This window comes from Corvus hawaiiensis, chromosome 5, assembly GCF_020740725.1.
Source record: "Corvus hawaiiensis isolate bCorHaw1 chromosome 5, bCorHaw1.pri.cur, whole genome shotgun sequence".
Taxonomy (NCBI): Eukaryota; Metazoa; Chordata; class Aves; order Passeriformes; family Corvidae; genus Corvus; species Corvus hawaiiensis.
In genome coordinates, this window is record NC_063217.1 from 9,852,496 (window position 1) to 9,866,922 (window position 14,427).

At 37.1% G+C, this 14,427-nt stretch overlaps 1 protein-coding gene across 2 annotated transcripts in view; it reads left to right on the forward strand.

The window, feature by feature from the left end:
- HTT (huntingtin) overlaps positions 1–14,427 on the forward strand; it is a 75,352-nt gene that overhangs the window by 38,839 nt on the left and 22,086 nt on the right. For both annotated transcript variants that reach the window (XM_048303073.1, XM_048303075.1), the window contains 11 exons: positions 114–192; positions 320–481; positions 1,398–1,453; positions 2,239–2,387; positions 3,053–3,189; positions 5,167–5,283; positions 6,714–6,836; positions 7,368–7,606; positions 8,920–9,062; positions 11,856–12,063; positions 13,566–13,707. In XM_048303073.1, the coding sequence (XP_048159030.1) occupies positions 114–192; positions 320–481; positions 1,398–1,453; positions 2,239–2,387; positions 3,053–3,189; positions 5,167–5,283; positions 6,714–6,836; positions 7,368–7,606; positions 8,920–9,062; positions 11,856–12,063; positions 13,566–13,707 (1,555 nt within the window). The remainder of the gene's footprint in view (positions 1–113; positions 193–319; positions 482–1,397; positions 1,454–2,238; positions 2,388–3,052; positions 3,190–5,166; positions 5,284–6,713; positions 6,837–7,367; positions 7,607–8,919; positions 9,063–11,855; positions 12,064–13,565; positions 13,708–14,427) is intronic.

The following is a 14,427-nucleotide window of genomic DNA, read 5'->3' on the forward strand; positions in this document are numbered from 1 at the left end:
GTAGATTACGAGAAATTTTCCTTGGGAAAGTAAAATGCATTTAAGGGCAGTATGTATGTTATTTTTTTGTTTTTTAATGTGTGGGGGGTTTTTTTGTATTTTTTTTGTAACAGATGGTTTGATGTGCTGCAGAAAGTTTCTACACAGCTGAAAACTAGTATTTCCAGTGCAGCAAAACATCGTGCTGATAAGGTATCTGTATTCTCCTGAAAGAGCTGTACCTTAGATTTAAAACATTTTTCCTCCTTTTAAAACTAATTTGGCTTTGAATCAGAAACCTGTTCAGATGTTAGATTACTTTAAAATCTCTCTATTACAGAATGCTATTCACAATCACATTCGTTTATTTGAACCCCTTGTCATAAAAGCATTGAAACAATACACAACAACAACGTCAGTACAGCTGCAGAGACAAGTTCTAGACTTGCTTGCTCAACTGGTTCAGCTGCGAGTTAACTACTGTCTTCTGGATTCAGATCAGGTTGGTACCTCGCCACATTTGCAAATTGTCATACAGGGATCTCACCAGTGGGCTCAATGAACACTTGCAGCAAAAATACTTCCAGTGGTCCATTTGTTGTACAATAAGTGAAAACAAAGGCTTAAAGGAGGGTGAGATTTCCACCTCCCCCCACCCGCCCAGCCACAAATAGCTTCAGACTTCTGGGGTTTTTTGCATGTAAATGTAAATTTCTGAGTTCTGTAACAACAATTTAAGAACTGCTCACAAGATTGACTTTAGGAATAAAAAGATGTGGACAATACAGACAGTTTTATTAAATAAAACTTCATTTACAAATGGAAATACCTTCTCCCATACTGAGAGTATGGACTTTCTTATGACTGATAATGAGCATCATGGTTGACAGCTATTGTTTGATGTTAATGGCAGTGAGGGGAGCTAGTGGCAAACACAGTAGTCTGTGTAGTTGTCCATACAAGCAGTGAATCTGTAACATAAAATTGTAAGTGGTTTACTTAGAAGTGTTTTATTTACTACAGTGTTTTCAGGTCTATAAACTAGTGTGGCTTGCAATACTTAACTTTTCTGTGCGTTCATACAGAGATAATTCTTTTAAATACATAAGTACTTTGGATTTTATCTGGTTTAGATTTTTGGCTGATTCTTAACTACTTGACTGTAATACCTCAAATATTCCATGAGTGAAAGATTAAGTTAGACTTAAAAATACATGGACTATAGGTAAAACTTGGCATAAGTTCATGCAAGCTGTAATAAGCTGTAACATCAACAGGATTCTCTGTCTTTTGTAACTGCAGAAGGAACATTTCATAACGTAGTGCAAATGATTTTCAGTGCCTGTCTATAACTGTCAAAATGATTTCAAATGGGAATTAATGTCTCTGTTCTGATGCACACTTTATTCTCTCTTTAGGTGTTTATTGGATTTGTGCTAAAGCAATTTGAATACATTGAAGTAGGACAGTTCAGGTATGAAATTAGCAAAGATCCTTTCAACAGTGAGGGTTTGCAACTGTCTTGTTCTGAAACAAGGAATGATTAGATCTGCTGGTTATTTCTGCCTTATGAGAAAGGGAGAGTTCCCTTCTGGGAAATGTGCTTGTTTATTCTCTGGCTCCAGTGGTAACCCTTTCAGATGCTTTAGGTTCCATGTGACTGAAGAAGTCAGGAAGTAACATGGGAAATAATAATAATCTGAAACTGTGTTGTTCTGTTTCTCCATTTTGGTATTGTAAACCCATTCCTTTGGGATCTCCTGCCAAAGCTATGCTTTCAGAAATCAGCATTTCATTCCTAGATTCGATTGCTTAAGGGAGAGGTACTTCTTCCTATTGTGGATTCAGAGTGAATCCATATGTCTTCTGGTCACCTGGTACACATTGTGTAGGACCTAATTGATCATAAGCAAGCCATTGAAACGTTCATTGTCAGTTATTTCTGTTTTTTCTCACACTTGAGTTTTAATGAAGAGAGAAGTTGTTCTTTTGCTCTGTGGATCTTGTACAGAAATAATCTAATATGCATTAGACAGTATATTATAATATTAATAAGTGTGATGGTCAAAGCTTGAAAGAAATCCCTGTGAAAAAAACCCTTAGTACAAAACAGGGCACAAAAATTTTGGCGATATTATATGAAACCAGAACAACACATTCTTCAAAAAAACCCTGACTGTAAAAAGATGAAAGATGAGTTTTACTGAACAAAGTTGTGCAATTCAAACTTGACACTTTAATTTTTTGTTTTGTTTTCAGGGAATCTGAAGCAATTATTCCTAATATCTTCTTTTTCCTGGTGTTGCTATCTTATGAGCGGTATCATTCCAAACAGATAATTGGAATTCCAAAGATCATTCAGCTGTGTGATGGTATCATGGCCAGTGGGAGGAAAGCTGTTACACATGGTAATTCTAAAACAAAAATTTATTAAAAATTAATTATTTAAAAAAGAAAGAAAAAAGGCATCAACGCTTATTAGTAATAGTTGAACAATGAAACCGCTGTTGACTTCTAAACTATAGAAAACTGTTACTGTACTGAGTGTTCCAGAAGACACCAGCTTTTAAATTTTTAAGACATGAAATACTTCTCACTTAATTCCTTCACAAAGTTTATTATATCATACTAACACTCCAGCCCCACATTTTCCATTGTTCATAATTACAACAAAGCTTTTATTTGAAACTTTATTCAGTAATAAGTTCACAACTTAGCAGTATGTTCAAGGCTTTGATTTTAATTTTTGGTCCACTTCCCTTCTACTTTTAGCCTTTAAGTAGAAGCATCTTTATCATGCTTTCCAGTGATTCTGCTGAGAATTACTTTATAAACATATCTTTTTTAGCTCTGTGAGAACGGGCGAATGTGTCCATAATTTAAAATTTCTACAAGAAGTAAAATAATAGCCATCATTATGCACAATAAATATGGGGTTTGTGGGTTTTTAGCTATGGGTAAAACCTTTAATGAGCTAGAGCCCAGTTTACTTTTAGTCACTGAACTGTTAGTTCAAGAAATCACTGCTCAGGAGTGATTCTAAACATGCTAAAACAAATACATCTCATTTCAGCAATACCGGCTCTGCAACCCATTGTTCATGATCTCTTTGTGTTAAGAGGAACAAATAAAGCTGATGCTGGAAAAGAGCTGGAAACCCAGAAGGAGGTTGTAGTATCAATGCTGCTGAGACTTATCCAGTACCATCAGGTAGGAGAGGAGGATGAAGGGTCCCTCTTTGTGGTCTGTGAAAGGGTAACATTGCTGTGACTGCTAAAAGTGCTTCAGACAATATTGATGGTTTTCTATACAAAACTGGAGTAGCTGGACTCTGTGTGGTATCTTTCCTTATAGAGAGAGTATGCAAAGATTTTTAAGGCTATGGGAAAGGTTTTACACTACAAATCAGTATTTCAAGTCAAGTAACATATCTGTAGAATTGCGTAGTCAAGCCTAGAAAACAAAGCACTAAAAAACTCCAGTTAGGATCATGATCTTGGCTGTATTGCAGACAGAATAAACAGAAGGTTGGTGGAAGAGAAGAAACTTAAAAGAATGGGAGTAAAATGGAAAAGGAGACAAGTTTAAAATTAGGAAAGATGCTGCACAGAGATGATTTAGGTATTGCTGTACAATAACATTATCTTGAATAACACTTACTTGAACAAGGTAATGACACTGGTAATTAGGTATTTGTTATGACTTACTACTTTGACCCAGACCTCACGAGTCTGGAAAACATGTTTCTGCTTTGTAGGAGTATAACAATGACTTTCTTCAATACACTATGTTTTAAAGAAAAACATAGAAGTAATTTTAAGAGATGTGACATGATCAACATGGGATCTTACTGCTTATTGAGGTGCTTAACAAACCTAATGTGCCTTTCTTTCATAATGTGAAAATGCAGTTCTAGTGTATGCTAATGTAAGCACTGTATTTTCTGAAAAAAGTCAGCACATCTTGTCAAAATAATTTGTTAGAACTGCGTGTTCAGATTGGGGTAATTTTGTGTATCCACATTTTCTTTTGAATTTGTAGTTTTATAATCATAAAATGACTAATATAACTATATGAAATGACACTCTGTAGACACATGATGTGAAATAGTGAATAACTTTGTGTTACATAAGGTACTGCAATTGCTGGCAGATCCCCTTCTGACACACTTAACCTATTAAAGACCACCCATGCACTGCTCTTCCCACACCATCCCATTTGTAAGTCTTATTCTGCACTGTTCTTCTGGTGCAATACGTATGACCCAACCCTGGGCTGTTCTCTTGTTCCCTGGCTGTGGCTGGGATGGTCTGCAGTGGTTTCCCTGGGCATTTGAGAGGTTCAGAGAGCTGCAGCCCTCAACTTCTCTCTGTTACAAGTGCAGCTGCCACCCATGGAGCTCCAGAGTTAAGTCATTCAGCCTGGAATTGCTCCTATCTCCTCTCTCATGATAAAACCTTTTGGGAAGAAAGTCACCTGGGAACCTCCCTCTCTCTAATCTGAACTACCTGAATTTGCTTTACAAGTGCTCTATCTTGTTTTCTGAAATAGATTCTTCTGTCCCCCTTGCCAGTCCATATATTAACATTCTTGCTTGCTGTGTCTCTTCTCTGCCAGTCCTTCATAATGTGGTCTCTATAACCCATAACACATTCAGCTGCTTGGTGTGCTCCATTATGTTGTCTCTTAAAACTTTTATATGAAAGTGACATATCTCAGGTGAATGAGCCCCATAAATATGTCTATTTTGTTTCCTTGACCAAATCTAAACTTTATTGGACCTAGAGTCAAGACAGAGTATACATATGGAAAATTACTCTCTTTCTTCCTCCCCTTTTTATTGAAAATGTGATGTGGTATTTAGATTGATGATTCTTTTTCCAGTTGTTTGAGTAGTCTTTTGACAAATACCATTTAAAAAGTACAAAGCAAACTTTTTTTTTCCTAATTTATGAAAGCAACTGGAAAATTCTTTAAAAACCACTGCCAAAAACCTTGTAACTAAGAACAGGCTTCTAACCTGAAAATGGCGTTTTTAAAAATTATGTGAGATTTCTCACGTAAATTTTTTTAGTCTTTTGTCTATTTCGTAGGTGCTTGAAATGAAGGTTTTTCCAAATATGGTATTACTTGAATGTTTTCTGTTAGTATGGGTGTTTACTTACATTCTCTTTGACTTTTCCTCAGGTGCTAGAAATGTTCATCTTGGTATTGCAACAGTGTCATAAAGAAAATGAAGACAAATGGAAGAGGTTGTCCCGGCAAATAGCTGACATCATTCTCCCAATGCTTGCAAAACAACAGGTGGTTATATGATGGTTTTAAATCTATAAGCACCTATAATAATTGCTGTAATGTATGTATCAATAACGCCTTTGCATATTTGATTTTTATTTTTGCTTTTATGAAGACAAATTTTCTTGAAATTGTGGTTGCCATATCTGGAAAAAACAATTACTGCAAGGTAAACTTAAGTCTTTGAAGTCATGAAGTTCATATTTAAATGCATGAAGTATATGCAGTATCATCAAGACTGTCTCCAGAGGAAGCTCATTCTGTTTCTCTTAGATACATGATTATATCAGAACACTTATTAAATGGTGTGAAGATTGTCCCATCTTTATAAAATGTCAAAATTATTTTTTCATGGCTACAATGGGTCTAATTGCAGACCAGATTACGAAAAGCCCCATCCAACCTGGCCTTGAACACTTCCGGGGTGGGACAGCCATACCTTCTCTGGGTAGCCTGTTCCAGTGCCCCACCATGCTCCCAGTAAAGAATTTCTTCCTAATATAAATCCATCCTCTTTCAGTGTAAAGCCATTTATGCTGAAGCCCCTTGTCCTATCACTACCTGCCTGTGCAAAAAAGTCCCTCTCCAGCTCTCTTGTAGCCCCTTTAGGTACTGGAAGGTTCTGTAGGGTCTCCCTGGAGCTTCTGTTCTCCAGGCTGAACAACCCCAGCTCTCCCAGCCTCCATAGCAGAGGTGCTCCAGCCCCAGATATTCTTTGCTCCATGATGGCAGTTCCTCAATCCCATGAGGATATCTCATGGTTGGGGAGAGTGGGCAGGATCAGACAACAGTTTTAGAGCAGAGCTAAAATGCTGGCAAAGTGAAATTGCTGTTGTTTTGTGTGACTGCACTGATCATCTTCCAAATTACTGAAGCAGGATAGGGTCATCTAGATTTTTAGTCCAGTCTCTTGCTTTTTGGAGTTGATTGTTTTATAATTTATCTAAAAAACTGTTTAGGTAAGCTATCCTGCCTCTGTTGTTCTAATACCACTGTAGCTGTTCACTTTTCTGATAATTAGATTTCTTTCCTCCTAGTTACCTGCTTAAGTTTAGTCGTGACCAGCATTGCTCTCTATAAATAAACCTGGTAGGATGTGCAGGGAGGAGAGAAGTCTTTAAATTTTATGACAAGTCAGTCTTCTGGTCTCATTCTCTGAATAAGGCCTATTTCTCCAAATGAAATATATGTCACGTGCACATTGGATTTCATATGACACATTTTTGTCCATGTTATCAAAACTCATGTCTAGGAAGGCCTGCAGTGAAACTTCAATTGATCCTTCATACCTTTTGGTTGCTCTGAATTTTGTACTGTAAAGAACACTTTTATTTACACATAGGTTGCTATAGAAATGTTTATAACATGGAATGTTAATTTTGTGTTGAATTTATCTTTAGTGGGTAATTACAAATTAGTTTTGTGTTTTTCTTTCACAGATGCATATAGACTCTCATGATGCTCTGGGAGTATTGAACACTTTGTTTGAAATTTTGGCTCCTTCATCCCTTCGCCCTGTGGACATGCTTTTAAGGAGTATGTTTGTTACTCCTAAAACAATGGTAAGCTGTTGTTTTCAAAGGAGAGAGAATCTGGTATCTCTCCATGCAAAACAAAAGAAAATGTGTTTCTCTTTAATAATTTGCTAATTGGTGTTTAAATACCTGCAGCAGAGTTTGGGAACAAATTGGCTAGAACTAATGTGATTTACCAACTGGGAGCACTTGATACATGAATGTTCTGCTTATGAATTACTTCCCTTCTTTTGTATTTTGAGGATCAGGAATGTAAAGGAAGATACTATCATAATAAAATAGAATGCAGTTTAATCGGTAAATCACATTTTTCTTATACAAGAATTAGTGCTGTTTCTATAGCTCAGAGGTTGTTTAACAGTGAATATGAGCTTGACAGTTACCACAGGAATAGCATTTTGTAAGATCTCAACTCAAAATTTATTTCTGGTTTGCTCCATTCTCATAAGGGTCTGATTTTTTACATGTTAATGAAAATGTTAATTTTTAATACATTTCTGTGTTGGGTCATTTAACTTCAAAAGTATTCAATCTTCTGTATTTCTGTGTTTGTGTTAGGCATCAGTGAGCACTGTCCAGCTCTGGATTTCTGGAATTTTAGCTATCCTTAGAGTTCTGATTTCACAGTCAACAGAAGACATCGTTCTATCCCGTATACAGGAGCTTTCCTTCTCACCATATTTGATTTCATGTCAAGCAATTAACAGACTGAGATGTGGAGAAAATAACGTGTCCACACCAGAGGATCGCACTGAGGTCAAACAGGTGAAATACCCACCTGAGGAGACATTTTCCAGGTACATTGTGTTTTGAATAACTTGGGGAAGGGTAGAGAGTTCTGAGAAATCACACATACATTGGGCAGTGTTTAACATGTATAAAACTTCCGTCTGATGGGAATCTAGTCTGTTAATTAGTTGATATGGGACAAGTGTGTTGGAGGAAGAATTACTGAGATGGAGAAGTTGAGTGGATTTTAGTAGGACTTTGGACTGTCCTGGTATGTCTTACCAAGCCAAGTGAAGGACCTAATGGAGCTGTTAAAATGGGTGAATCCTGGACTTAATGAATTCGGGTCCAGGAACTTCACTGCTTTCCTTCTTTTCTGTGTAGGGACTAAATGATGAAACATCCCTTTAAGTGGAAGCCCAGGTTCTGTATTAGAAACTTGGCAGCAGTGGGAAACAAATCTATTGAGTTAGTCCTGCTCTTCTTTTCCTATTTTGAAGGCCCAGCTTTGTCTAGTTAGCTTCCCATGTTGATGTCCTTGGAGAGTGAAAAACTTCTGGCAAAAGAAGCATGGAGAGATGGCAGTAGTATTATGTTGACATAATGTTTGTTATTAAAGCATTATGTTTTAATTTGGTGGGAAGCATTTGAAATGGGTGTTTGTTTAAGAAAATAAGAACTTTTTATTCAAGTAGGGAACTTCAGATAGGAATAGAATGCTGTTTCATATCATTCAGCTCACTGTGAGGGTGATGGGTAGACAGACGAGGGTCTTCTGGACACCCATACCGTGACTTTATGTCTAGCAGCAGTGATGTAAGTAACAGAGTAATGGTTATGGCCAGGAGCAAGGGTGCCTTTCCTCAAGTGCCCTCTTTTGGTGGTGCTTTTGACACCACACATTGTCCCAGCTGGAGGTTTGATAAAGAAGCTGTGTAGTAGAGTGTGGATAGATGAGGCTGTAAACAGGTGAATTACTGTGACTTGCTGAATTACCCCTGCTCAGCTGAGCTGTGGTGACTGTCTCTGTTTTTAGCTCAATTTAACTCAATTGCTTTTAACAAATCACTATAAAGACACCACAGCATTCTGAATATTTGCTTTGTAAGTGAGTTGGGACAGTGTATGAATGCTATTGTGGCTGTAGCCAATGAGTAGATAATCTAGATTTAATATGTAATTATTGAAGTGCTTGTGATCATATAGCATCCTATTTGTTTTAGGTTAACCTATTCTGTAGCATTTCATTTAGTATGTTATTTAGGATGAATGGACAAGAACTTCATGTTTCATTTTTCAAACCGAAGTTTCATAGGCTAACCTCATCTTACTCTGAAAGATCGATAGTTTTCCTATTGATTGTATATGTGTTTCTTTCAAGATTCTTACTACAACTGGTTGGCATTCTATTGGAAGATATTGTTACCAAGCAATTAAAAGTGGACATGAATGAGCAGCAACATACTTTTTACTGCCAGGAGCTGGGCACACTGCTTATGTGCTTAATACATATCTTCAAATCAGGTAATACTTGAAACGTTGCCCATTTTATAGCATGCAGTGGCAGAGTGGTTTTTAACTTCCAAGACAACTCATAAATGCATTGAACAACTGAGAAGGAATATGTAAGTGCTGAAGATGTTATGTCTTACTCCATATAAAGAACTTACCAAACATAGTGCCCATGCATGCAGGGCACATTTTGCACATTTCTTCTGTTTTTGTAACAAAATGTAATTAGTGACACTTCATCTCTCCTTTTAATTGTCTAAAATTTTTCAGTCCAAAAACCACAAAGCATTCCAAATTTGTGGGTATATTTCTCATGTTTTCTCTCAGTTTGGAGGTTGGTGGGTATGTCCAGGCTTTAAATACTGAGTTACAGATCACTAGTTCAGACTCATGACAAGGAAAGTTCCTGGGTTTTGTCATAATTAATAAAAATATATAAAACAAACAACCCCCCCCAACAAACCAAACAAAAAACGAACCACCCCATAAAATCAGGAAAGTTAGCAGGTTCCAGCTAGCTGGTCTTGAGCTGCTTTCTTCAGGTTTGGAAAATTTTGCTTTAGGTTTCTTGTGCTGAATACCCAATCTCTAGCCCTTTGGTAATTCCTTAGTCCTTAGCTTGATTCCTTAGTATTATTTTCTGAGTAGTGGTACTGTCTTCCCTTTCTTCAGTTCTTTCTTTACTGTGACTGCCCTTTTTGCCGTCTGATTTTCAGCTTGCAGCTGAAGTGCAACCTTGGCTTACTGTTAGTTGTCTGCAGTTTAAAAGGTCTTGGCACAAGTCCCCTGTTCTTCATGGGCTTCCTTGCAGATATGGGATAAGGAGCTCTGCGTTCTGTTGCCTTGGTCCGTAAAATAGGAGTCTTCCAAACTGAGGTTCTTGGTGCAAAGACTCTTGGAGTGTGTGTGAAGAGACACAAAATTCATCTTTGTTTCAGGTGTGCTTTAGGGCCCAGAACTCTGGAGATAGAGTGACAGTTCTCTTCCCACGTGTCTGTTACAGTAATAATTTTTATACATTTTTATACTGTTTTATTATATAAAAATATATAATTATAATATTATATATTTTAATTACATATTAATTTATGTTTAGGAGAAATATTTGAAGCAAATGTTGTAACAAATAACTTACACCAGGGTGTTTTGGCATAAAGTGATTAAATGGTGTCAAGCCAGGAGCAATGAAATCAGAAAATAAAGCTGGTGATTGAAATCGGGGTAGTGGATTCTTCCACAGTGGGAGCTGGGGATAATTGAAAGGGAAGGCTCAGCTAGTTCTGCTGCTGTGACTGGCTTCCAGGCTGCACTGGGAGTCTTGCCAGGAATTATGTAGAAATTTTCATGCAAAATTAAAATTAAATATTAAAATACTCGTGCAGAGCATTGGGATATGTGGATTGGATGATCTGTAGAAATTAATTTAATTTAAAACTACAAGTAACTTCAGGTATGTTATTACTACTAGTACCTGTATGGTGTAGCAGAGTAAAAGAAAGTTTTTCCAACACCTGGGCTGTAATTTTGTGTCATAATGTATTTATTTAGGTTGAGGAGTAATTAACTGCCTGAATTTATAATACTTTTCTTTTGTTCAGTTAAAACCTCCATGATAATTTTCTCTAAATTATGTTCTCCTAACTATGGGTGTAGCTTATAGCAATTTGTGTCTGGAAACATAGGCTGTATTCTGTCATTTTTAACCACTGTCCTACTTGGATTTTGTCTTCTCACTCGTTGCAGTTTTTTCAAAATGTGAGTATTGCTGACTCCTGTGTTTCCAACTGTAGGAAGCTACTAGATTATAAGTGAACATTCTCAGTGTACTCCTTTGAAGTTAGAAATAAAAGGCATGGACAAAGGAAAAAGATGAGCATGCAGTGGCTTTTATGACTGTAGGAAGTCGCTAGATGGTGTAGTTTCTCCAAATGTAAGGAGCTGGAATGGGGCTAGCACTGGTTTGCTAATAAGTGGAACCAGAGATTTGAGACTCAGTTATTTTTCCCATTCTTTGCTATTTACATTGTGTATTTATCAGTCCTGGGGGCAGCTTAAATTGCTCCACATGGCTGTGGAATTTACAGCTTCTTTCTTCTGTACTTCTGGCAAGGAAGGCAAGTAACACTGCAGATTCCCTTCATTATTCTGATTAGCTCTTGGTTTCTAACTGACTCTGAAGAAACCTTTTATTTTACCCTGATCTTATCTTCTCATAGAAAATCAAAAAGTCCTATACCTTTTGACAACTTTCCTTGTTTTCCCACCCTTCTCATATTTCTTGTTTTCCCAACCTTTGTTTTGGCATACAAATACAGAATCAGCAAGTCAGAAAGCAAAATTCTGGGTTTTTGCTGAGTGTTCCATATGCAGGTTAATGGCAGAAACAGTTTTTGCACTTTAGAAAATGGATGAAAGAGGATAAATTTAATTTCAACTAAATGTATTTGGAAAGCCATCCTCTGCATACTTTTAGGTGTTCTTCCTTAACATGCAGGGTAGTAGTTACCTCATGGTTCTTAAGTAGAACATCTGTGTTTTAATTTATAAACGAATGAACTAGTCCTGGTCCACAGGTGACAGGTTTAAGTTTAATGAAGATTTTCATGTATCAGATTAATTAGAATTGTAATGAAACCTATCTAAACATTATTTATTGAGTCTGAGAGCTGGTAATTTCTGGTTTACACACTGCCTTTAAGCAAACTTCATCACTTGCCTTAAATTTGTAAAACTGCTTAGGATATACCTTTCTTGCAGGACTTCTACCCTGAATAATTTTAAAGCTTCAAAATTTATTGTTTTCAGGGATGTTTAGAAGAATCACAGCTGCAGCCACCAGACTTTTTACAGGAGATGGATCTGATGGTAGTTTCTATACCCTTGAAAGTTTGAGTGACCTTGTTCAGTCCATGATTCCCACTCATCCTTCTTTAGTTCTCCTCTGGTGTCAAATCCTGCTTCTTGTCAATTATACCAACTACAACTGGTGGTCAGAAGTGCATCAAACCCCAAAGTAAGTTTTGGTTTTGTTCCCTAGTAGTAGTAATGTGTTTCATACAATTATATTTGCTAAAAGCATAATAAAACAATCTAGCTGCTTTCTGCCAAGCCTGTCAGCCCATTGAATGGTGCTCCTTGGATTCTGAAATGCAGTTCTGCATTTGCTTTGTGTGTACATATTGTCTGTTCTGATATTGATGTGACTTTCAAAGTGAGGAAATGTATCCTGCACTCAGTTGTTCCTCAAAAGAACTGCCAAGTAATCTCTCCACTTCTAAGGCAAGAAATTTTCCTTTGTGTACTATTTTTTATTAAAACTATGGAAATAACTACAGCAAAATATTCAGTGTTTCATGTTTATATGGAGACCTCATGTTTCACCTTCTAGGAAATAATCAGCTGGTGGAGATGATGGACGCTGCTGTGTTTGTGACAATACAATCTGATCAGTTTAACTGTAACTGTAGCTATGGGATTATCTGTTCTCAGAGGGTCTATTGCTAAATGCTGTCAAAACATGGTATTAGCACCATGCTGGTTCATTAGCATCAAGCACTGTAATAACCTCACTGAACACTAGTTGTCTGAAATTTGGAGATTTGTTCTAAAATGAGTGTTTTCTTGGTCTGAAGTTAGTTATCCCATCTGTCAGGCATTAGAGTGATTTGTCCTCAGTGAATAAGGAAGGGACCTCTTGTGAGGGTGGGTATCCGTCTGTGTTAACTGTAGAGAGAGGTGAACAAATGACTTGGGAGATGTTTCTGGTGCTTGTGCAGTGAGTGTTGGGGCAGACTTGTCTTGCTCTACAACTGAAGTGCACTAATACTTTCTCAAATGTGAGATTCTTGCTTCAGTTCAACCTTATGAATTGAAAATACATTATTCTAATTTGCGGAAACATGGAATTACCAGGATTACGAGCAACTACTGAGGCATTGGAACAGGCTGCCCAGGGAAGTGGTGGAATCACCATCCCTGAAAGGTGTGTAGATACGGCACTTCAGTATGTGGCTCAGTGGTGAGCCATGGTGTGGTGCTAGGTTAAAAGTTGGATTTGATGATCTTACAGGCAACCTTGATGATTCTATGAATAAAAATAGCAGTAATTTTTTTTTATTTACCAGTATCATCTCTGGTTTTTTACTGCGTTGGGCATCACTTTTAATCTGACTCTAGACAAAGTGCTCAAGAACACTGGTTTGTTTTGAGAAGAAAATACAGTATTAGGTTCTGTTATCCTACCAGAGATGCAACAGCCCATGTTTTTCTTTTAAATAACCCATTTGGTTCTTTAGACTATCTGAAGAAGTAATAAGCAATAGTGCAATTGTTAAAAAAATCAAGATCTGATAGAACGCAAAGTTCTACTTCAAGGAAGTGTAATGTTTGAATGAAGTTTATAGGGAAATACATGTCATGTAAGGACATTGGTAGGATACTCCAAGCACTTCGGTTGTTCATGCTTCGGTAGCCATACTAAGAAAATAGTAACAAAATAGAATATACTTTTTGCAGGCGACACAGCCTTTCCACCACTAAACTGCTTAGTCCTCATATATCTGGAGACAGTGACGAATCAGATTTGGAATCCAAGCGTGGCATGTGCAATCGTGAGATAGTGAGAAGAGGAGCACTCATTCTCTTTTGTGACTACGTTGTAAGTTTTGAATTTTGACTTTTATAACTACAGTTTTGAGTTATTTTATGATGCTGACAGTCATGTATTACTGATCTGTGTTAACTGAAAAGTGAAGTGTGTTAAGTGAAAAATAAAGACTTGTGAAACCAGTAATTTTATTTTCAGGTGGTGCTTCTGTAAGCTTAGATATGACCTCATTTGGCATTTTTTTCTGTTCTGAACTGAGAGTTCTCTTGGCTGTTAAAGGTTACCTGGTGGGCAATAGAATTACCTTCTGGGTATCACAACCCTTACCTGGGAGGTGCTTGGAGCACACTATGAAGTTTTAGACTTCCCAACATCATAGTGTCCAGGATACAACTAATTTCTGTCTACACCTTAAGAAGAGAGGTTTTACATGAACTTTTAAACTTCATTTTGGTTTTCCAGTGAAAGCAATTTCTGTGGCTTTGGTCTTTTGCTGCCCCAGTATTAGAGTTTTAGTTCACTGGGAACTTTAGAAGTGAATCTTCAGTACTAGGAGGTATTGCACTTGTGTTTGCACCTCAGATCAGTTTTGAGGCAAACAAACTGCATTCCTTTCAGGTTCAACTGAACAAAAAGCTATGTTCAGGAAGCACTTCGAGTACTAATGGACATTCAGTTACAGGAGTCAGATTAGAGGTAGTCCAAGGTAAAATCCTCCAAAACCTCTTTACTGGGGAGGTACAACCTCTCAGCATTGTCTGGTTAACTCTA